The sequence below is a fragment of the Squalius cephalus genome (assembly GCF_949319135.1).
Source record: "Squalius cephalus genome assembly, chromosome: 20".
NCBI lineage: Eukaryota > Metazoa > Chordata > Actinopteri > Cypriniformes > Leuciscidae > Squalius > Squalius cephalus.
In genome coordinates this window covers 20,544,804-20,565,306 of record NC_137141.1, presented here as the reverse complement: position 1 = coordinate 20,565,306, position 20,503 = coordinate 20,544,804, and the positions used below count along the sequence as shown (strand labels likewise).

Here is a 20,503-nt window from a genome sequence, read left to right as displayed (position 1 = left end):
AGAGGGCAGTACAGAGAGCACACGACCCAAAGCAATCAGACGAAGCAGAGTTGTTGCGTCGTTGCTATGGAGGTGTCAAGAGTTTTTAATAAAGCGTTTACTAAAACCAATTAAATACACCATCATGTCTGGTAAATATATTCATGATATATAATACCGTAATAAATGTTCTGAATATAAATGCTTATTACTTGCTGAACAACTTAAACTATGTTTTTTTTTTGCTGTTACTTCAAGATATAAAAGTCTTATTGATTTAACTTTGCTACTCTTTGTTGCAGAGACTAACGTTACAACACTTAAAATCTCTTACATTTTTCCAAATGGAGACAAATATGGTGAGTTAGCTGTCAGCTTTTGACATGTCTGTGATTTTTCACTATTATTTCATTAAGCACATTGAAAAGATGTCTGTTTGTGTGTTGTGATTAGATGGCGAGTGCTCTCGTACTTCAGATGGTGTGGTTATAAGGAAAGGGTCTGGCACACAGACATCAGCCTCTGGACTTACATACACTGGGGAATGGGCCAATGATAAGGTCTCTCTCTCTCTCTCTCTCTGTGTGTGTGTGTATGTGTGATATGATTTAAAAAAATAAAATATTTCAATAAGTGAAGCAGTCACATGTGCGCTAAAGCTCTGTGCTGGACTGAAAGTCAGTGACATACTGGAACTTCAGTCATATGATCTCCTTTCATAGCCTACTGTTATTTATGCTTGTATCTCTATTTTGAGTGGATTATGCAGCAAAGTTCATTAAATGTAAATTAAAATATAAAAGTGAAATAAAATGTGCTTTTAGTAATTAAGTCTTGGTTGCTGTTGTTATGGCCAGCAGATGAATGGCGAAGGAACTCTTACACACCCATCAGGGGCAATTTACAGTGGCCTGTTCAGAGACAACATGTATCATGGCAAAGGAACTTACAGATTTCCTGATGGGACAAAATACACTGGAAACTTCCACAACAACAGGTGAAACAATATAAAATCAATCCTTGGTCTCAATGACAACCTTATTTTATATGCAAACATATGCAAAAAAAAAAGGTTACTTATGATTTTTTTGCAGATTAGAAGGTGACGGGGAGTTCACAGATTCACAAGGACTTTTGTGGACTGGGATGTTCCATAACAAAGCAGCACTGGGGCTGAAGCTCAAAGTCAACATGTGACATGCACAGATACACACACCATTTAAATGAATACACTGTGAAACCCTTTGGCACTCAATAAAATGTCAAAGTTGTTTGACAGAAAGTGCTTTATTGTTTTAGTTTTTTTTTATTTAATCACTGGATCAAGCATAACTTTAAAAGATATTTTGAAGCACTGAATTATCAAATAGTGATAGTACAATATGAGCATATTTTCAAGATAACTTGAGGCAAATCTCTAAGAATTAACGCCTGTGAAACTACTGAGAGAGATCAAAGATACACATTGATGCATTAACCACAGCTAGCAATCCTGAGGCATTGATGTAATCTGTTATACAGATGAAATGACTTCAGTTCCAGCAGCATCCACTGACGATCAAGAACACATGTTCTTACACACTGCACTTCAGAAAGAATCATGACTTTGTTTTGTGCGAGGAATGTGACTCTCTGTGTAAAGCCACTGGTGGAGTGCATCTCCAAAATACACGAGCATGCACAAGCAGCTGAGCTCATGACTGGGGTGAGAAGTCAGGAGTTGTGTAAGAGCGTGAAGCTCAATTTCCTGTCCTCTGGAGTGAGAACGTGTTTACTGTGAATCAGGAAAGCTCAATCCTGCTCCTAGAGATCTACCGCCCTGCAGGCCACTTCTAATCCTGCTTTAAATGAACCTGAAGCTCCAGTGCATTTGATTAGACTTGAAACTGAATAACTTTTTTCATTGCTATACCTCAATTTAATTTGGTATGACTCAATGTTCACTTCTGAGTTTATGACAATAATTTTGTGGGTGTTTTTGCTCATGTGTCTAGCGGATCCTTTCCAGAGCTGATACAGAGTTCATTGTAAAATGGAAAATTGGTCTTAAAGGTTGAAGAGGAAATTAAATCGTCTGATTTTGAGCCATAAAAATGCTAACAGCCGTCTCTATCTTTCTCCCACTCTCCCTTCATCCATCCACTTACTGTAAAACAAGGCCTCTTTTTGTCTTCGACTTCATCAGACTCACATGTTTCAAAGAGGAGGGGAATAGATAGGTGGGACAGATGAGAGAGTGAGAAAGAAAGAAAAGTGATAGAAAGACAAAAGTCACCGAGTCAGAGAGCTCTCATGTCATTTCTAACCATTTCTAAACATAGAAGTGTGACATTTCATCAGCTTGTAAAATTGTTAGTTTGAGTAAAGAAACTCGACTAGGAAGGATCCAAACCACAGGATCTGAAACAACAATCCTGGATTTGGACCTGGAAGACCATCAGATCATGGAGAATGGAAAAATAGAGGGTAAACAATATTTTCTTTTAAATCGGAAGAATTGCTTAGATCTTCCATCATGCTTCATTTACATAAATAATTGATCATTAACAATGACGTCCACTTCAGAGTTCAAATAATGCCTTCTCTTGTATAGGTGCATGCTTCTGTCAGCTTCAGTATGATAATTTATGTTTCTGTATGAAAGTATATGTTTGTGTGTTCTTGCAGGTACAGGTAATGACATAGATGCTGTAGACCTTCAGGTAATTAAATTGCTCTCTCTCTCTTACTCTAAATAGATTAAGAAATTGTGAGGAAAATACATTTTCAATTTACTACACACTTGTTTTAAGTACATTGTTTAAATAAATGCTAATTCTAATCACACGCACACAGATTACAGCTGTTAGGAAAGTAAAAGTCATTGAGACAATGAATCGCTAATAGGAAGAGTGTGACTGAACTCGGGCCACATTTAGTTTGACTCTCCCTAATGCTAATCCTGTTTAACCTTCATCTCTTTTTTCCTTCTGTCTCTGGTTTTGTCTCTCATCAGTCCTGGTGACCTCTGACTCCTTGTTTCAGTTGCAGGCAATGTGGGTGGAGCTAAAATCTGGAGTTGGAAGCGTGGTGGAAGATTTTGTCACCCTACGGCAAACCTACAGCCGATTGGAGGAGAAGGTCTCCACCTATCAGCAAGAAACTAATGACAAGATCCTGTCTCTCAGAAACACACTTAACACATTACAGGTTCTAACAGACATATTATGTGACTTAAGACAAGTGGATAAGCACACTACCTTTCAAATTTTGGGTCTGTAAGATTCTTTAAAAAAAAAAAAAAAAAAAAAAAAAATATATATATATACTTTTATTCAGTAAGGATGTATTAAGTTGATGAAAAAACTTCTGAACTTTCTATTCATCAAAGCTGAAAGTAGTCTCACTGTTTTCACGAAAGTGTTAAGCATCCCAACTGTTTTTACCATTGATAATTATAAGAAATGTTTTTTGAGTGCCAAGTCAGCATATTAGAATGATTTCTGAAGTATCATGTGACACTATTGGCTGCTGAAAACTCAATTTTGCCTTCACAGGAATAAATTCGAATTTAAAATATATTCAAATAGAAACCAGTTTTTTTAAATTGTAAAAATATTTCACAAAATAACTGTTTTTGTCAAATAAATGCAGCCTTGGTAAGACTTAAAAAACATTTAAAAAAATGTACCAGACCCTTGTACCAAAAATGTACCAACTTTTGAATGGTAGTGTATTTTATGTACAAATTAAATTAATATATTTTTAATAAATTAAATGATATTAAAATAGTCAAAATATATTGCAGTGCTTTTCTAGAATATACATGTTTTTTTTTCTGTACTTTCATTTAAAAATGTTGCTCATATTTTGGTTATATTGTATTTTTTTATTTTCTGTGTGTGTGTGTGCAGGAAGACATAAGTACAGTTCAAACGCAGCTCTCTGAGGTCCGGAGCAACCAAAAAGACCAACAGAGGGACCTGGACCTCATGCAGAGCACACAACACAGGTCTTACACAGTGTCTGTTAAATTGCTTAATATTCTTTTACAATTTATGCTACAGTATATTAAACATTAAATGAAAAGCAATCTAGCAAGCTTCAAAATATATAAACATGCTGGATTATTGACAGTCACAGGAAAGGCTCAAGGGGGGAGGGGTCATTGGATGGCCACGCCTCTCCGAACAGCCAAACAGAACTCAGTCTCATTCAGCATTACATCAGTAGCCTGTCAGCCAATCCGAGTGAGTATAACAATTTAGAGATGGATGTCTAATGAATGAATTTTTTTGTACTATAAACACGTGTCTAACAACCATGAGCTATAGCTGGAAATGATTGCATGATAGTGTATAAGAGGACTACAGGCTGTGTTTGTTTGTTTAGACTATTATCCTGAGCATGACGGTCAAAAAAAGTCTCCAGTTTGGAGGGAGAAAAAAACCAGCCGAGATCTGAAAGAGCAAAACAACTCTGCTATAAGTGAGTGATATGCAGTGGAATAGAAGTGAAAAGAACTGAAAAATGAACAAAGAGTTTTAAAATCATGTCTTTTTTCAGCTCAGAGGCAGACGGCAGCGCTGGAGCTTTTGGAGTCTGAAAGAGTGTATGTGTCGTATCTCTCACTCCTGTTAAAGGCCAACATCAGTTTTAACGGCTCAGAGAACCTCAACGTCAAAGATAAACGGTAACTATGTATCACTCTATCATCTCAGAGTCAAAAAGTGACCCAATTTATCAGAATTCATTTATTATTCTCTTTTCTCTCTCTCAGGCCTTTCCCTCCCTCTCTGCGTTTCTTGATTCAGCAGCATCTGGAACTCCTGCACCTTCTCCAGGAGAGAGTTCTTAAGAGCCACTGGCAAGGCATCATGGGAGATGTATTTTTAAGGCTCACCAGCAAAGAAGTAAAATATTATAATGAGTGAAAATGAGCAACATTTACCATCCTACCTTCTCCTATAGTCCACTATGTAATATCAAATGTGTGTTTTGCAGAGTGATTTTCTGGACCATTATGTATCGTATCTACGGGACTTGCCAGAATGTTTGACGGTTGTAAGTCTGTTTTCCTCTTCAAAATCAGGCAGCTTACTGGAGGTAGGTATACATACACAAGTTTTATATTTAATAAATACAAAATTAAAAAGACTTAACACTTCATATTTTTAAAGATCCTGATATTTGAGGCACATAGAGGCAGATTTAATACTATTATATCTGAGAAATGGCATTTACATTATGTTTCTATGAATGTCCTTAATCAGTTTCATTTCATTTTTACCAGCTGTCGGGTTGATATAGTCATGTTAAATAATATTAACATTAATGGTAATAATGATTACAAAAATAAATAATGCAAATTATATTAATTTTAATTATTATATTAATCAAATTATATTTATCATTGAGAATAAATATATAATAATTCATGTTTATTTAATATTTAATAATTAAAAGTTTGTTATAATATATAATAATAGAACATTGAAATCTTTTTTTTTTTTAATGGTTCCCTGTTAACTGTTGTAGACTGCCAGCTTTATATTACTGGTAAAAAAGTCCAAGGATTGCAGTAAATTAATCTGGATTTTACCACTCATAAGGACATATAGATATATGCTCATGTATCTTAGATGTTTGTATTGGCTCTATATTTATATACTTCTTGATATACGCATTGTCCTGTGTTTTGTGTAATTTTTTTGTCATTCAACCTGCTGTATAACTGACCAGTCTACCTTTTTATTTATTTATTTTGTTGCTTTTGTTTTGATTTCCACTTACCATTGCATGGCTGATTGTTTGTCTATGTCATTTTGTATGTTAAAAGATGAGAAAATAATAACAAATTTATTAAAAAAATAGAACATTGAAATTAAATTTTTTACTAAAACCAGATCATTTAGATGTTACCACATGAAACACGTTTAGTTTACCTGGCAAAAATTTTGATGAATCTACACGGCTGCTTTCTGATTTGCTTTATGCATTCGAATCCAGAGTGACATCACAGGGGATGAGACACGTCCATCGCTGCACTCTCTGCTTTTACAGCCTGTCCAACGTATCCCAGAATACCATACACTCCTGCAGGTAATCAGACTCATCTTTATTGTCATACTAACAGCATTGTATGTTTATAGGTTGTGCATGTTTGATGAAGTGACACTTGTGAAATCACCTTGGTCAAGTATTGCTACATAAAAACTGTCCAGTCAAGAAAATGCATGATGTATGTATGTGTCCATTTGTATTTTATGTGTTTTACAGAGTCTTCTGCAGCAGACAGAGTCAGAGCATCCGGACTATTACCTGTTACTTGTGTCTGTGCAACAACTCCGATCTTTCATGACCCAGTATAGCCATTTTCTACAGCACAACCAGGAGCTTCTGCATGACCACAGTCATGCCCTGCGTGAACACACACACAACCTGTGTACACACCAACAGGAGCGCCCCTCACACACCCGAAAAGAGCTAAGCAGGTAAGTGCAAAAGAACAAATATGTGTGTTATTGTGTTATAAGACTTACTGTCTCTTTTTTTTCATGTCAGGTCTACAGTGAGACAGCTGTATAAAGTCGACTATGAGAAAAATTACAGCAGTAACAGTGCACAAAAGTGAGTACATAGACACACCAACCAATAGATATTACAAAATGATCTCTCTATGAATTTATGGGTTTCTTCAACTTCAGACCCATTTTTTTTTTTTTTTTCATTTGGTACTTTTCAAATGCCATTTATGAAAAGATTAGATTTTTTAATGAGTATATAAGCTAGTTTAATTATAAATCTAATAATCCTAATAAAAAATATGAATTATATTTAAAACTATGATAATTTAAACAAAGAATAAAACGAATATAAACTATTGTATTGTATTAAATAATTATTTAATAATGATATATAATTAATTTTTTTTCCTGATAAACAATGTTGTTTCAAAAGTTAGTGAACTACTAAACAAGAGTCTAACTAAAGATAAAATTTGAGACATTGACTACCGTTGAAAAACATAAAATAACAAAATAATCATACCAATCCCAAACTTTTGAACGGTAGGGTATGTATGGAAGCTTATTTTCACCAATGAATTAAAAAAAAAGGTAACTGCGACTTTTTAATCTCATAATTCTGACTTTTTTCTCAGAATTGTGTGTTTAAATCTCACAAGAAGATTTAGACAAAAATATATATACTAGAAATTATGACTTTTTGATTTTAAAGTTATAAAGTCAGTTGTGAGATAAAAAAAATTGCAAACACATAATTTTAGTTACGCAATTACATCTCAAATAATGAGAAAAGGTGCCTGTAATTGAAGAAACACACTTATACATTTCCAATTTGTCTTTCTTTGTAAGTGATCCCTCTCGACGTAACAGACGCTATCCTGACTATGAAGCGATGCCCTATCACTACGATCCAGAAATCCCGTCCCCTGTCTCCTTCCTGTCCGACTCTGACTCTCGCCACAAAGCTGTCTCAGTTCCTCTGCGCAGCATCCCAGAGACGGAAGGAGCAGGATCTGCCCTCACTGCACTCTTTCCCTACGGAACCGGAGACTACCGCTGCTCAAGCCCATCTCATTCCTCAGACTCCAGCATTGATATTGCCTTTGTGCACTGTAGTCCTTCCAATAGTCCACCTCGACAATCCCACAGTAGGGGGCGAAGTGCTGGGGGTGTGGTTTATAGGCCCAACAGAGCCTGTGTGTCACCTGACTCTGCAGACATTGTGAGACCACAGCCTCTACAGGCAGTGCAGAGAAAGAGCAAATCACTGAATGGCCTGCAAATGGACAGTATTGATAGCCACACCCACCAGACAAAAAATCCTGCCCACCCGAGGCTGGAGCGTCAGTCAAGTGGCAAATCAAGACTGAGATCCAGCAGTCCAAAGCACAGATTCGAAACACACACTGACACAGAGGAGCAGCCACGACAAATAAATCAAAAGGTACACGCTCACACATTTACACACACATGTATAATTGACAATTAGTGGTAACTAGCAACCCATAATTACCACTAAAAATCCTTCAGAACACCTTAGCAAACAACATCATGCCAACCATAGATATATATACATAGATTCCTCATTAGCGGCTGTTTCTATGGGCCTCTATACATAAGCCATCCGCCATATTGGAGCAGTCAAAGCCGGTCCGTGAACATTCGAGAGCAAGTTGACTGAGCGTCTACAACCGTAGGCGCATGTGCAAATATCTGAAATAGACTTCAGTGGATGATTTTGCTAAACTAACACAATACAACAAGATGAAGGCGTCAGCTAACAAGTTACATAATACATGTAAAAACACAAACCAACACATTCTCTTCTCTGAAAGGTTAGCGGTCAATGTGGTATCTATGTATTCATATCTATGTTGTAACCACCCACAACAGCGAAGCAATAGAAATATGTAAAAAAACAACAACACCACCTTAGCAAGCAACATCATGGCAACCCAGACAGTTCTGATGTCTGGGTTGCCATACCCTAAAATTGTCCATAAATTAAAATGAAATGTTATTTGAATTAGTATGCTTTTATTTAACTGCAAGTGTGTGTGGAAGCTCATTCTGCTTGTTCCTCAGGATCCTAGAAGGCTGGTGTGGGAGGAGCTCAATTTGAGGGGTGTGTCTGATGACTATGACCACACCCCCTTGAGTGAACCTGGTAGGAAAGAAGGAAAAGGATTTAGGAACTCCTTCAAAAAGCTTTTTAAGAAGAAGTGAGTTCATAAGAATAGACACACGGATGCTTTGCTTTTACATACTATACTCACACTTAAAGCCATGATACTTTGTATGTGTGTCTCAGGTCTAGTGACGGAAAGGAGAAGACAACAGTAAAAGCTGATTGTCAGAGCAGTGGAGATCTGGAGTCCACCAAAGCCCCTCATGCAGGAGACATTGACAGAGGAACTGCTGTTTAAACTGTTTTAGAGGTTAAAACTTGAGGTTCTCAACTGGTTTTGCTTCAGGACACAGATTTTACAATGAACATCAAGGGGTGACCCAACACACTTTTTGGTTTTTAGTGTTTGATCTCTAAATATCTCTTGAATGTCAATTTTTTTTAATGCTTTCGGCAACCAGCAATTGTGGTCGGCACAATGTTTATTCTAGTTGCAAGTGAACCTGAGTTTAACATGGGTTTCTTTTGTGGTTTATTACACACAAGTCGTCCAAATGACAGGTAAATTTGCATCAAAATACTGGAATACTGGAAGCAAAACCTTGTGTTTTCTCCTCCCTTTTAGGATTGTTAGAATAGACCTGCAAGGCTATGGCACATTTTTTGGCCATAAACACCAGTTGAGAACCACTATATTTCTCACATACAAAAAACCCCAAAATGAGCTCAAGAGCTCAAGCTGCTTCATAGCATAATTGAACATTTCTGACATAGCACAAAAAACATTTTGCATGATAAATCAATTTTCAATATAATTTTGGTCAGAATTTTGAGAAACAAAGAACATCTTGCATTGTTGACGCAAATATATACTCAAACATATAAACAAACAGGCAGACCATCTCTTGTTGGGTTTATGCTGGGTTGCATTGACAGGATGTAAAACTATATGTGATAAAATTATAAATTATATTAATAACTCTTAACTTAATTTCTACATCCCTACCAGAAGCCTACGATCGGTCAAAGAGTGACGTCTCGTGGTTCCATCACAGAAAGCCACAAAATCACTTTCCAGAACATTCTCATTCACAGTTCCATGCTGGTGGAACGCTCTCCCCACCCTCATCCGGAATGCAGAATCCCTGACAACATTCAAAAGACAGCTGAAAACCCATCTCTTCCGTGAGCACTTAACCGCATAAAAAATAAAAAATAAATAAGTAAAAATTTCCCTTTCCCTTTAAAACTTCACTTATCGGGCTTATGCTACTCTGAATAATGCCCGAACTTCGTATTTTGAGCACTTCTTGCATTGTTTTTTGCCTCTTCATGATGACTCGCTTAATTTAGTCCTAATTTGTAAGTCGTTTTGGATAAAAGCATCTGCTAAATGACTAAATGTAAATGTAAATTACAATAATTACTCATAAATAAATAAAAATTATAAATACATGTATACTTTCCAAATAAAAAAAATAATAATTAAAAAAAATCAAATGTCACATGTACATACATTTGAATGCAATGTAAATGGTAACAATTAAAATAAAGAACAAATTGTAATATTTTAAGAAAAACATTTATTCTTGAGTATAAATGTGTGTATGTGTACAGTCCTGGTCAGAATTATTGGCACCCTTGGTAAATATGAACAAAGAAGCCTGTGACAATAAATCTACATTAATTATTTTGATATTTTATTTAAATTCACAAGATCTCATCATCTATCGTTTTATTGAAGTAAAAGAATTTAAAATGAGGAGAAAATTTCTTTATGAAATAAATGTTTTTTCTGCAATACATGTTGGCCACAATTAATGGCACATTTTTATTCAATACTTTTTTGCAACCTCCTTCTGACCCCCAAGACTCAACTAATCTCTGCAATTCTCCATCTTTGATCCTTGGAGAGTCTTTGGCCACTCAAACTCTCCTCCTCGCCCCGCATTAAGACAACGTAGACATGCGTTCTCTTCCAGGCAAATTCGTAACATCTTAAGTTGATTGGAACTTCTTAATTATTGCCCTGATGGTTGCGAAATTTCAAATCTTTAGCTATTAGCTCTTACAGCCACTTTCTATTTTGTGAAGCTCAACAATCTTTTGCTGCACATCAGAACTATATTCTCTGGTTTTACTCATACTGATGGATGATTAAGGGAATTTGGCCTTTGTGTTTCCTCATATTTATACTCCTGTGAAACATGAAGTCATGGCTGGACAATTTCATGTTCCTAGTCTTCCTGGTGTGCTAAAAAATACAAATATGAATGGGAATATACATCAGATATTTTACTCATAAGAAATTCTATGTGTGCCAATAATTGTGGCTTTCAATTGTTTTACTTATCTAAATCTTAGATTTTTGAATGAAAGATCAAAAGGATAAACAATACAGATTTATTTTCATAGCCATCTTTGTTCATATAAGGGTGCCAATAATTCAGCCCATGACTCTATATTTGACAAAAATAACACCATTCAGTTGCATTTGATCTTTTTTCCACCTTGGTTTAATGTGTTAAATCTCATAAAAGAGTTTCACATTTGAAACAAAATATTGGCTTTATACAGTCTGTAAAACTCAAATTATTTTACACTATATACAAGACATGTGCATCACATTACATAAGAGAATGATGCTGTAGTGGACATGGAGTAGTTTGACACACGCTCTGTACTCAAAGCATCCAATATCACATTTGTGACTCTTTCAAACATACAGAGTAAAGGTTACTAGAGATTAGGCTCAGACACGGTTTCATTCAAGATCAGGATCAAAATCAGGATCATGGACCATGTGACTAGACCAGGGTTTAAAACTGCTGTTAGGGAGATACTCTATTTGAAGTAGTGTTTTCTTCTTTATAATGGTTTTAAATGCATGTTAGAGGTAGAGCCGACATGCTAAAGTTGCACATTCAACTAAACAAAACATGATTTAGTTATTTTGGAACAAAAATGGAACAGATAGTATTCAGATATGACACCATACAAACTGATGCAAGAAAGCTTCACAGACAGCTACATTCTAGAAAGAGCTCTTTTTCTGACTTCCCCTTTCATATTTACACATACTGCATTCATAAGACATTGTTATCTCTAATCGGTTTTCAGTGAGCCTGATAAATAGGTTTTCTTTGTCTGTTATACTCTACTATTGACATCACAGCCTGTAAGTGCGCAGTCACTCATTAACACACACGACACGTTGAGAAAAGCACACGTGAGCAAACGTATTGTGCAAACCTTCAATAACAGTGCTTGGTAATGAAAATATGACACTTGGTTTTTCTGCATAAATAATGAAATATAAAATCTCTAAAATCACTCTATTCTCATTAAGTGGCTCATGATGATACTAAGCATAATGCTGTTACAGTATAGGGCAGCAAATATATATAATTGAATTATTCAATGCTTAATCCACCGAGGCTGTGCTAACAAAAATGGTTCATAATTTATAAAACAATAGAAACAACTAGTCTAATGTTCCACTTTCTGTTCCTGTGCTGATAATAATGAAATATGGAGCTATATATTGTGTGCAAAATCCAGTCATTTAAATAGGAATTGTGATCGCCAAATTCTCGTAAGCCAAAATATTTCCAGACGCAGATTTCGCATCGGGTTCAAGTTGGTCACATAAATTCCCCACATCGACCAGCAGAAAGCGGTTTGGTTTCAAAGTGACTTCTGTGTGAGCAGTGCTTTATGGATCCCTACATTTGACAATGGATTTTTTTGCTCACAAAATTTCGCTAATATTACTGCACCATAAATTTGAATGAAGAGAAAGAGGTGAAGGAGGAGGAAAAACAGTGAGTTGGTTCGATTTACAGTGCTGTGCCGAATTCTGTGACTCACTGAATTCTGTGACCGTAGTAGAGCTAATCCTAACCTTAACATCACTGCATTATGTGTACGGTCACATAATTAGGTGGGTCACAGAATTCGGAATTACACGGGTTCACACAGAGCGCATTTTGGCGTTCCACTGGGCTGCTTTTAAATAGTTTTTCAATGTAAACAATTGTGAAATGTATAATGACACAGAGAAGAGCTGTTTACAGGGCTGCGTCATTGCAGTACTGAAAGCTACGAAGCCAACAAGATGGTACGACACCTGCAAATCATGCCAGATATAAAAGCCAGGTAATTTGTTTCCTCTTTTAGACAACTGTTGTACTAGACTTCTGTGTTTTTACATTAGTTATTTAAGTCATACAGATCTGATGGTCGTGTATCAAGGTGTGTCTGTCGAGTTTAGTTTGCACTGTTTCTGTGTATTGAAATGCATCTATAGTAAGGTTATGCAGTTTGCCAGTACCAAAAAAATTTGATTTGACCATTATTAGATTTGTTAATGTTACCGTTACATGCTATGCGTATCTATAACGCATTTTAAACGGTCTACCTACGTCTGCTTGTGCTGCGTTCACACCATGTCGTAATAGAGTGGTGCAGGTATGACATCACTTTGCAGGCCAAAACGCAGAAACGAGTTAGCATTTTAGCACTTTCAGCATCGTCCCAAAAGTCAATGGGTTTTTTGAATGGGGTTTTGGTTAAATGGCTGAAATAAAGTTTTAAATCTGCGACATAAAATACATCAGTAATACCCCACTCGTGATTATTTGAAGCTGTAACGTTGAGTACTACAGAGGCTGTCGAGGAGATTAAACGTCATCACGCTGAAAAGGTAAGATCAATCCGCTTTTACAGCATCGTTATGCTTATAATTGTGCTCTTACAAACTATTCTAACTCTAACGTTCTGGGAAAATATTTTTAGATAAAAACCGAAAGTGTTGTTGGTAGCTTAGTGATGGTGACACTGAAATCGTGGGACCGTGGTGTACTGCGTTTATAGCCTACATTTAGCTTTTTACTTCTGGTGACTGCATTTAGGCTTCAAAATTCATAAAAGTTGTGTTCGTGTGTAAGTATCAAACTTTTGTTGATCACAGAACTTGTTTATAATCCAAAAGCCTATGGAAAAATCCTACTGGATTTTTGTCGAGGGAGCCAGTGTGATGCTAACACAAAGCACAAAGTGATGTCATACCTGCACCACTCTATTGGGGTTATGCGTAACAAACTTCTGTAAAACAGGTCGCATCAGTTTCGGTTCAGCTCTTTTGTATGTGCTTCCAAAAATATAGAGCTGTTTTTACTGAAGATGCCTTCAAAGGAGCGAGCAAAGATGAGTATAACTAATGTCCATCGCATTTGCAAATTGATATCAAAAAGTTTATTTATTCGGATATTAAAATTGAATTAACCGTCAACATTAAAAATAACTAGCTAGGTTAGCTGATTACTTAGCTGAAAGTCCATTGATATCGCTGTCAGTTCACTTTCTTCGACAAGCGGATGCGATGAGACCTGTTTTCCTGTTTGTTCATGTGACATAACATTCGACTTAAGCCTTTTACCGTAATTTCAAATCAAAGCTGTTCACATCCTCGGACTGGGAATTATGCGTTTCTATGGCAACACCATTGACTAATTACAAGTTCTATGCGTACGTAATTACGACATGGTGTGAACGCACCTTTGTACTAAGTATCGATTTTGTATCAATACGAGGTTCCAGGGGCTGGTATCACACTGAACCAAAAATACGTAGTGTTTTATTTCAGCTATCTTCGTGTAAGTTTTTCAGTAGTGTTGTGTTCTGTAGTTTAAAAATGAAAATGAGGTGTATAAGTCTCAGGAATATGACTTTTGTTGCGTGCATTACGTAGTGTGTGTTAAGGCAGTGTGTTTTCAGAAGCTGTTCTCGTGGCCTGCGAGGATGTACAGATTACTTTGAGCCGTGGGGTCTTCCGTCGGTTTGCTTTCCAACACCACCACTCTGAGAAAGACAGAAATGTTTGTGAGAACCGTGCTGACTGTGGCTCTTCTGTGGTATAGTGTAAGTGTTGGTGAGCTCTCACCTGTCTGCACCCAGCAGCCTGTAGGTTCGTGAGTTATCAGCGATCTCCTGAGTAATCTAAAGCAGAGAACATCAGTTACCAACTACACACATTTTGTCTAAAGGTTCGGTCACATTTATCGTTGGTCTGCGAAAAATTGTGGCCAAAATCCTGTCATTGTTCCACAAAATGTTGCTAATGTGACAGCACCTTAAAGCTAAGAGCACTGGTTACCAGCTATGAATGTATAATCTAGGTCAGTAGTGTCAACTGGTGTGTCACGATGCTATGCGCATGAAACCATCAAAATCACGGTTGTATGTTTTGGGCGCCACTTGATGTCAGCTGTAAATCTGGGTCCTGAAGCAAAACTAGTTGAGAACCACTGAATAAAAAGTTCACAGGCATAACACACCTCACTGTTTTTAAAGCTTCGCCCCTGCATTCCATGCTTCCAGAACGCCAAAACACTGTCCTGCAGACACACTTGAAAAAAGACAAATCAATTATTATTAATCAAAGCACACAATGAATTCTCCCATCCGTCTTGATTTAATGTAACAATTTAAAACTTAATTGAGTTCTTACCTATTGCCTCAATCTGGAAGTTAAAGGTAAGTTCAGTTGACAACTTCCTGTTGGATTTTAACCTGCCCTGTAAATTCACCAACTTTATACACCCTGCAAAATATACAGTAGAAACTTATTATAATGTAGTAATGACTTCCCAGAGATGGAACTGAGCTTGTTTGAACATGAATCTGTGCTACAAGTGCTGACAAATATCGAGAGAAAAAATCCTGTGTGAATTCAGGAAGCAATATCAGGCTAATGTACATGTGGTTTTATCACACTGTGCCTAAAATTAAAATTTAACACAGCTTAAAGTGTTTTATTGCTTTTATGAAACTATTATAATTAGTATAATCAATACTCCAAACAATATTAATTAGTGTATATAAATAGATACATATTAAATAGAAAATATTATGCATTTCATTATTATTCCTATTATATTTAAATTGAATATTATTTTAGAAGAAATAGAAAAATGATTTCATAAATATTATTATATTATTTATTATAATACAAGCATATATTTTATTTACTTACGATCTAAACACACAAGGACAGTGTCTCTCTCCAGCTGAGTCACATGAATGACACATGTCTGAGGTGTTTCTGGAAACACAAAACACAACAAGGGTTCATACAAACCCAAGAGCAACACTCTAAAAGCACCAAACATGTTTTAAGCAATCCAATCCAAACCAAAAAAATCATTCTGTTTTGAACACAGCGAGACTCTAAAAAACTGACCGGGCTCTGTGAACGCGGGGGTGGCAGCATTGGGATCAACAGTGCCAAATGTGACCACCTGATCAGGGTGGCTTCCTTTACTGACTGCCACACAAACCAGTGGATAATGCTGCTCAGGAACCACCAACATCTCAAAGACTTCTAATGGACACGGCAGGGTGAGGTCTATGCTCTGGACAGACACAAATACAAAGGATTATACTAGATCGATATAGATAGATTACAGATAGATTAACATTGTTTCTCAATATTTCACTTACCTTTATGAGCATGAAGCGCTGCATGGCTTCCACCCATTCCAACAGCATTACACTGGACTGGAAAGCTCCACATAAGTACTTATGTCCTGTGTATGGGTTTCGCACTATGGATACACATACAGAAGCATGTTGACTGTATCTGTGCAAAGAATATTTACTATTTATGTGCAAATCCTAAAAAATGTGCAGTGTTCTGATCATATAATTTGGTAGGCATTTCAACACAAAACATAAGAATGCATCTGTACTGACCTACACAGCATTTCTGGCAACCCCTGGTATCTGGGATTTTATTGGACACGGTAAACTTTCTGAAAGAAAGGCATTACCATGACAGTACTAAAATGCAAAATGACGAGACTTCATAGGATGTGCATTTAACAAATAGTTAAATGAAATTATGAGTTTATCAGAAAAAATTCCTACACAAAAATAAAAAGATTTGAAATGGATTAGTCTGAATCATACCGTGGGATTATTTTGTCAGGGAGTTTATGCGTTGGTATGGCAACGGGTAACTTCTGCATCTGTCGAGCTTGCTCAAAGAGCCCCGCCAGGTTGTAAGAGTACAGCTGCGATGCTTTACCTGTGGAACGCACACACATATGAGCATAGAATTACATTATGGTAAAGCTAAAACATTAAAATATCCTTCAACAGCATGTAAATCTTTTCCTTATTGGTTTTATCTCACCTGATATAGAAAGCAGCCAGTTGTTCATTACATACACCCATGTACACCTCCGTGGAACCAGCTGCATGTAATCAAAAAAAAAGAAACAAAAGAATCCCATTTAATATATTATTATCAAAATTCAATGTCGGTTCTTCATGATTAAATAAACTCTCATCACTTTTTTAGAGTAAATGCATAAATATTGATTATATATTTGTATATTATTAATCAATGTATATATATATATATATATATATATATATATATATATATATATATATATATATATATATATATATATATATTAGGGGTTGCACGACTACTGATTTCTGCTAGTCGATTTCTTATCAAAACAATACTCGAGTTACTCGACTACTCGTCGTTCATGCTACTGTAAATGAAATAGCTAGATCTTATCAATAAACATTTATTAATTCATAGCCTAATGCAACAATTACATAAGTAAACTCTCAAAACATTATAATTATGACATTTCATTTTTAAATTTTCATGTAACAGTCTAAAGCCAAATAAATAGCCGTTCTTGCCTTTCATTTCAGACGTCTGCTTCTAGGGGCCGTTCACATATCGCGTATTTTCCGCGCTCAAGGTCGTTATTTCAAATGTAGGCGCGCGGTGAGCGCGCTCATAATGAAAGAAACATGGTGCGCTAGTTTTTCCAGGCGGGTTTTTCCTTCTCATCTCCAGAAATATATCTAGTAGTAAAGCTAATGCAAGGGCTAGAAATAAATGAATCCTTTGCTGAATGATAACTTCTTCGTCGTCATCATGGAGAGCGCAGTTTGGTTGCATAGCGACGACAGATGCCACGGGAGCGCAAGCGCTTGTAGGAGACAGCGGCACGGCCACGCGCGCTTTCCACACGTTTTTAGACGCAATATGTGAACGGCCTCTTGCAGAGTTGGCCAATTACAATATTTTTGTCATCCTTGATGAAATACTTCCACACATCTGACGTGTGGTGTCTGTTGGTGACGTTCGCAATTTTTAATTCATTTATGGTTAATGGACGCTCGAGTAGTCGATTGTTTCCGACAGCGTCGACTAGTGGTTGAAGTAGTCGATCTATCGACTACTCGACTAGTCTATGCAAGCCCTAATATATATATATATATTCAAAATGCAAAAATATTTTTAGCTATATAGCCATCCAAGTTATTCCTGACCTGTTCCATGGAGCTCTCATGAATTTCATTCAGATTGAGGGTATAAATTCCTTCCTCAGCACCAAATATCAGATACTGGTCTGAAAATGAGTCACAAGAAAATCTCATAAAACTGACAAAACCCATAATTATGATAATGATGTAAGAAGCATTTGATTTGAGAATGCCTGAGCTCTGCATGTGCTGTTTCTCACCCCTGGTGTTTGGGTTTATCCATGAACAGGCACAGTGAATCTTCAGGGGACAGCCATTAAACACTTTAGAGAAACAAGCTCCCATCTGCAGAGCAGAAAGAAAGATCAACATCATGGCAGCAGGGCTGAACTGGAATGGTCCAAATGTACTGTAGTTGCTATTACATTTGTGTTAATCCAGGTGTGTCAATACCTTCAATGTCTTTCAATATTTGTGTGTATGAAAGAGATATAGCAAGAAAATGAGTGAAAGATGAATGACTCACATGTACTTGAGGGGTTGGTGGGAGGCCATTACTAAACGGTAGCTACAAAAAGAGAAAGAGATAAAGTCTGTAAGATGCTATCACAGTTTACAAGAGCAGAATATGGTTTATTAAACTATTTCTTCCCTTGTTTAATCAGAGAATCGTAATTACAAGGCAATAACTGTAAATTCCACACACTCTGACAAAATATACCACATCTATCTCCTCCTGTCCGTAGCACAGACATTGCAGTTTCATAAACTAAGTTTGGGGTTTAGAACAACCTTAATTATAACAATAACACAATGAAAGAGGCAGAGATATTTCCCTTGCTTGGCATTTGAACCATTTTGATGAATTTCTGTTATGCTTTTGAACAAAATTAGAATTAATAAAGTAATAAATAAAAAAAAGGAAAATTGTATATATCAAAAAAACAAATGTTTCAATATAACCATAAGGAGATGAATCACACCTTTAGACTAGATGAGGGAAGGGAGGCCAGTTTTTCTTTCTCTCCATTCTCCTGAACAGAAACTCCATTACCTGCACATAAACACTCACATTGTATCATCTGTCCTTTGAAAGCTGAAATCACATTCAAGGAACAAAGACACACCTATGTAAATTAGGCTCATTACAGAGGCACCCCTATTTAAAAAACAAGCTATTTAGCTGTTTTTGGTTACACTGTCACTGCCTGCAGAAAGCAAGTGGTAAAAAAAGAAAGAATTTGTGTACATTTTCTATTAATGCAGTGGTAATTTATCAAATGATCAAATAATGGAGAAGAGAATCATAACTGGGCATTTATCCAGAAGCTCGATTAAACACACTTTCTGCATTTTACAGAGCTGATTCAGCATGGGCACGTTTGTTACCTTATTTGCATAATCCATTAAATTAACTGTTAATGAGTTGTAAAACAACACCTTCTAACTACTAAGTCACATTAAGTAGCTCTCAACTAAACTACGGTAAAGCTACAGCTATCTATGTTGTGGGACTGAACTAAAGCCAAAATGACACAAGGAACAGGAAGACTGGCAAGGCTGTCTACCAATCACAAGAGGGCACGCTCAAGTGGGCGGTGCTTAGCTTACTTTGTTCTTCCTGTTGTTCAGCATGAAGCCATTCCCAGAACCTATAAATCCCATCATCCCCTGCTGGCTCTGTCTGAGCGTGCTCAGATGGTTTGTTACCTAGACTACTACGCCTGTGTGGGGGCAGGCGAGGAGGTGGCGGTCTGGGGGGCACATAGGAAGCAGGCCGAACAGGAGGGGTGGAGCTCCCAGAAGCTGGACAACGTTTAATGGTCCCTTCTCCGGTATTGTCCTCTGAGACGCTACTGTTCTGTGCGGAAGACAGAAGCTTCGGCTAAGAAGTGATAAAGAGAAAGAGTGTGAGTTACACATTCTGTCAAAAGTCTGTGGGATAGAGAAGTGTATGTGTATCTTTTACCTTGGGTGGCAGAGGAGGTGGTACTTTCGGTCTCATGGTTGAAGTGGAGTTGCAGCTGTAGGCACAGACACACACAAGCATATTGAAATGATTTATAGTCATAATGCTAAACAAGATACGGAAACACAAAAGAAGGACGCAAGGACCAATGGCACAGTTTCTTTGGACAGTGGAAACGCATACAGGGAAACAATCAGATGAAGAAAGAGACCATATACAACGTCAAAAACAGTAAAGAATTATAACCGGCAAGCAAGAAATGGTCATGTGGACACAAGACACACAAACATAGTGCTAAATATGCTCAAGTCTAATCTACCTAATCCAGAGCAGAATATTTTGAACTTCTTAGAGTTTACTCTTTCAATCCTTCAAACTGATGGAAAACAAAAGTGTTTCTGTATGTCTTGCGCTCATCGCCAACTTATTAAACAAACCAAAACAAATGTCTGATCAAATTCCATGACTGAAACACAAATCAGAATCAACACACAACATACACAAATAATTCAGTATAGAACTGTAGGTTTTTATAAATAGATTTTGTGAGTAGAAAATGTGAGTGGTGCTTGTCCCTGCAAAACTCATTGCCACGATGCTAGGGTGTTCTGGTGGTTGCCA

The 20,503-nt window shown here is 36.7% G+C and overlaps 3 protein-coding genes across 7 annotated transcripts in view; 2 read left to right on the top strand and 1 right to left on the bottom strand.

The window, feature by feature from the left end:
* Nucleotides 1–10: 10 nt before the first annotated feature.
* Nucleotides 11–2,068, top strand: morn2 (MORN repeat containing 2). Of its 2 annotated transcripts, none has more exons than XM_079852922.1 (5): nt 11–131; nt 282–338; nt 433–539; nt 837–976; nt 1,074–2,068. In XM_079852922.1, exons 1-5 carry the CDS (start codon nt 125–127, stop codon nt 1,174–1,176), a joined length of 414 nt encoding a protein of 137 aa, XP_079709048.1. In that variant the 5' UTR covers nt 11–124; the 3' UTR covers nt 1,177–2,068. The 2 variants fall into 2 exon arrangements, with proteins under 2 accessions (XP_079709048.1, XP_079709047.1); XM_079852921.1 differs by having other exon boundaries at nt 26–131; nt 840–976; nt 1,074–1,264.
* A 166-nt stretch (nt 2,069–2,234) lies between these two features.
* arhgef33 (Rho guanine nucleotide exchange factor (GEF) 33) lies at nt 2,235–10,080 on the top strand. 2 transcript variants are annotated; one of them, XM_079852919.1, is made up of 15 exons: nt 2,235–2,445; nt 2,647–2,681; nt 3,004–3,168; nt 3,873–3,970; nt 4,096–4,208; nt 4,351–4,446; nt 4,525–4,651; nt 4,739–4,871; nt 4,963–5,064; nt 5,968–6,060; nt 6,238–6,452; nt 6,523–6,588; nt 7,335–7,929; nt 8,571–8,707; nt 8,797–10,080. In XM_079852919.1, exons 1-15 carry the CDS (start codon nt 2,424–2,426, stop codon nt 8,909–8,911), a joined length of 2,112 nt encoding a protein of 703 aa, XP_079709045.1. In that variant the 5' UTR covers nt 2,235–2,423; the 3' UTR covers nt 8,912–10,080. The 2 variants fall into 2 exon arrangements, with proteins under 2 accessions (XP_079709045.1, XP_079709046.1); XM_079852920.1 differs by having other exon boundaries at nt 2,349–2,445; nt 2,653–2,681.
* A 2,487-nt stretch (nt 10,081–12,567) lies between these two features.
* The window catches only part of map4k3b (mitogen-activated protein kinase kinase kinase kinase 3b), an 18,171-nt gene continuing 10,235 nt past the window's right edge, over nt 12,568–20,503 (bottom strand). For all 3 annotated transcript variants that reach the window (XM_079852917.1, XM_079852916.1, XM_079852918.1), the window contains 16 exons: nt 19,883–19,937; nt 19,624–19,798; nt 18,897–18,967; nt 18,440–18,481; nt 18,174–18,258; nt 17,980–18,059; nt 16,811–16,871; nt 16,585–16,702; nt 16,369–16,427; nt 16,117–16,220; nt 15,857–16,028; nt 15,650–15,718; nt 15,125–15,217; nt 14,952–15,022; nt 14,558–14,613; nt 12,568–14,475 (listed from right to left, as the gene is read on the bottom strand). In XM_079852917.1, the coding sequence (XP_079709043.1) occupies nt 14,388–14,475; nt 14,558–14,613; nt 14,952–15,022; nt 15,125–15,217; nt 15,650–15,718; nt 15,857–16,028; nt 16,117–16,220; nt 16,369–16,427; nt 16,585–16,702; nt 16,811–16,871; nt 17,980–18,059; nt 18,174–18,258; nt 18,440–18,481; nt 18,897–18,967; nt 19,624–19,798; nt 19,883–19,937 (1,399 nt within the window). In that variant the 3' untranslated portion in view covers nt 12,568–14,387. The remainder of the gene's footprint in view (nt 14,476–14,557; nt 14,614–14,951; nt 15,023–15,124; nt 15,218–15,649; nt 15,719–15,856; nt 16,029–16,116; nt 16,221–16,368; nt 16,428–16,584; nt 16,703–16,810; nt 16,872–17,979; nt 18,060–18,173; nt 18,259–18,439; nt 18,482–18,896; nt 18,968–19,623; nt 19,799–19,882; nt 19,938–20,503) is intronic.

Coding starts and splice junctions, on each gene's coding strand:
- arhgef33 (XM_079852919.1), top strand. CDS start 2,424: ATGGAGAATGGAAAAATAGAGG. Junction 4,872..4,962: donor TAAGGCTCACCAGCAAAGAA/GTAAAATATTAT, acceptor TGTGTTTTGCAG/AGTGATTTTCTGGACCATTA. Junction 6,589..7,334: donor AGCAGTAACAGTGCACAAAA/GTGAGTACATAG, acceptor TTTCTTTGTAAG/TGATCCCTCTCGACGTAACA.
- morn2 (XM_079852922.1), top strand. Junction 339..432: donor TCCAAATGGAGACAAATATG/GTGAGTTAGCTG, acceptor TGTTGTGATTAG/ATGGCGAGTGCTCTCGTACT. Junction 540..836: donor GGGAATGGGCCAATGATAAG/GTCTCTCTCTCT, acceptor TGTTATGGCCAG/CAGATGAATGGCGAAGGAAC.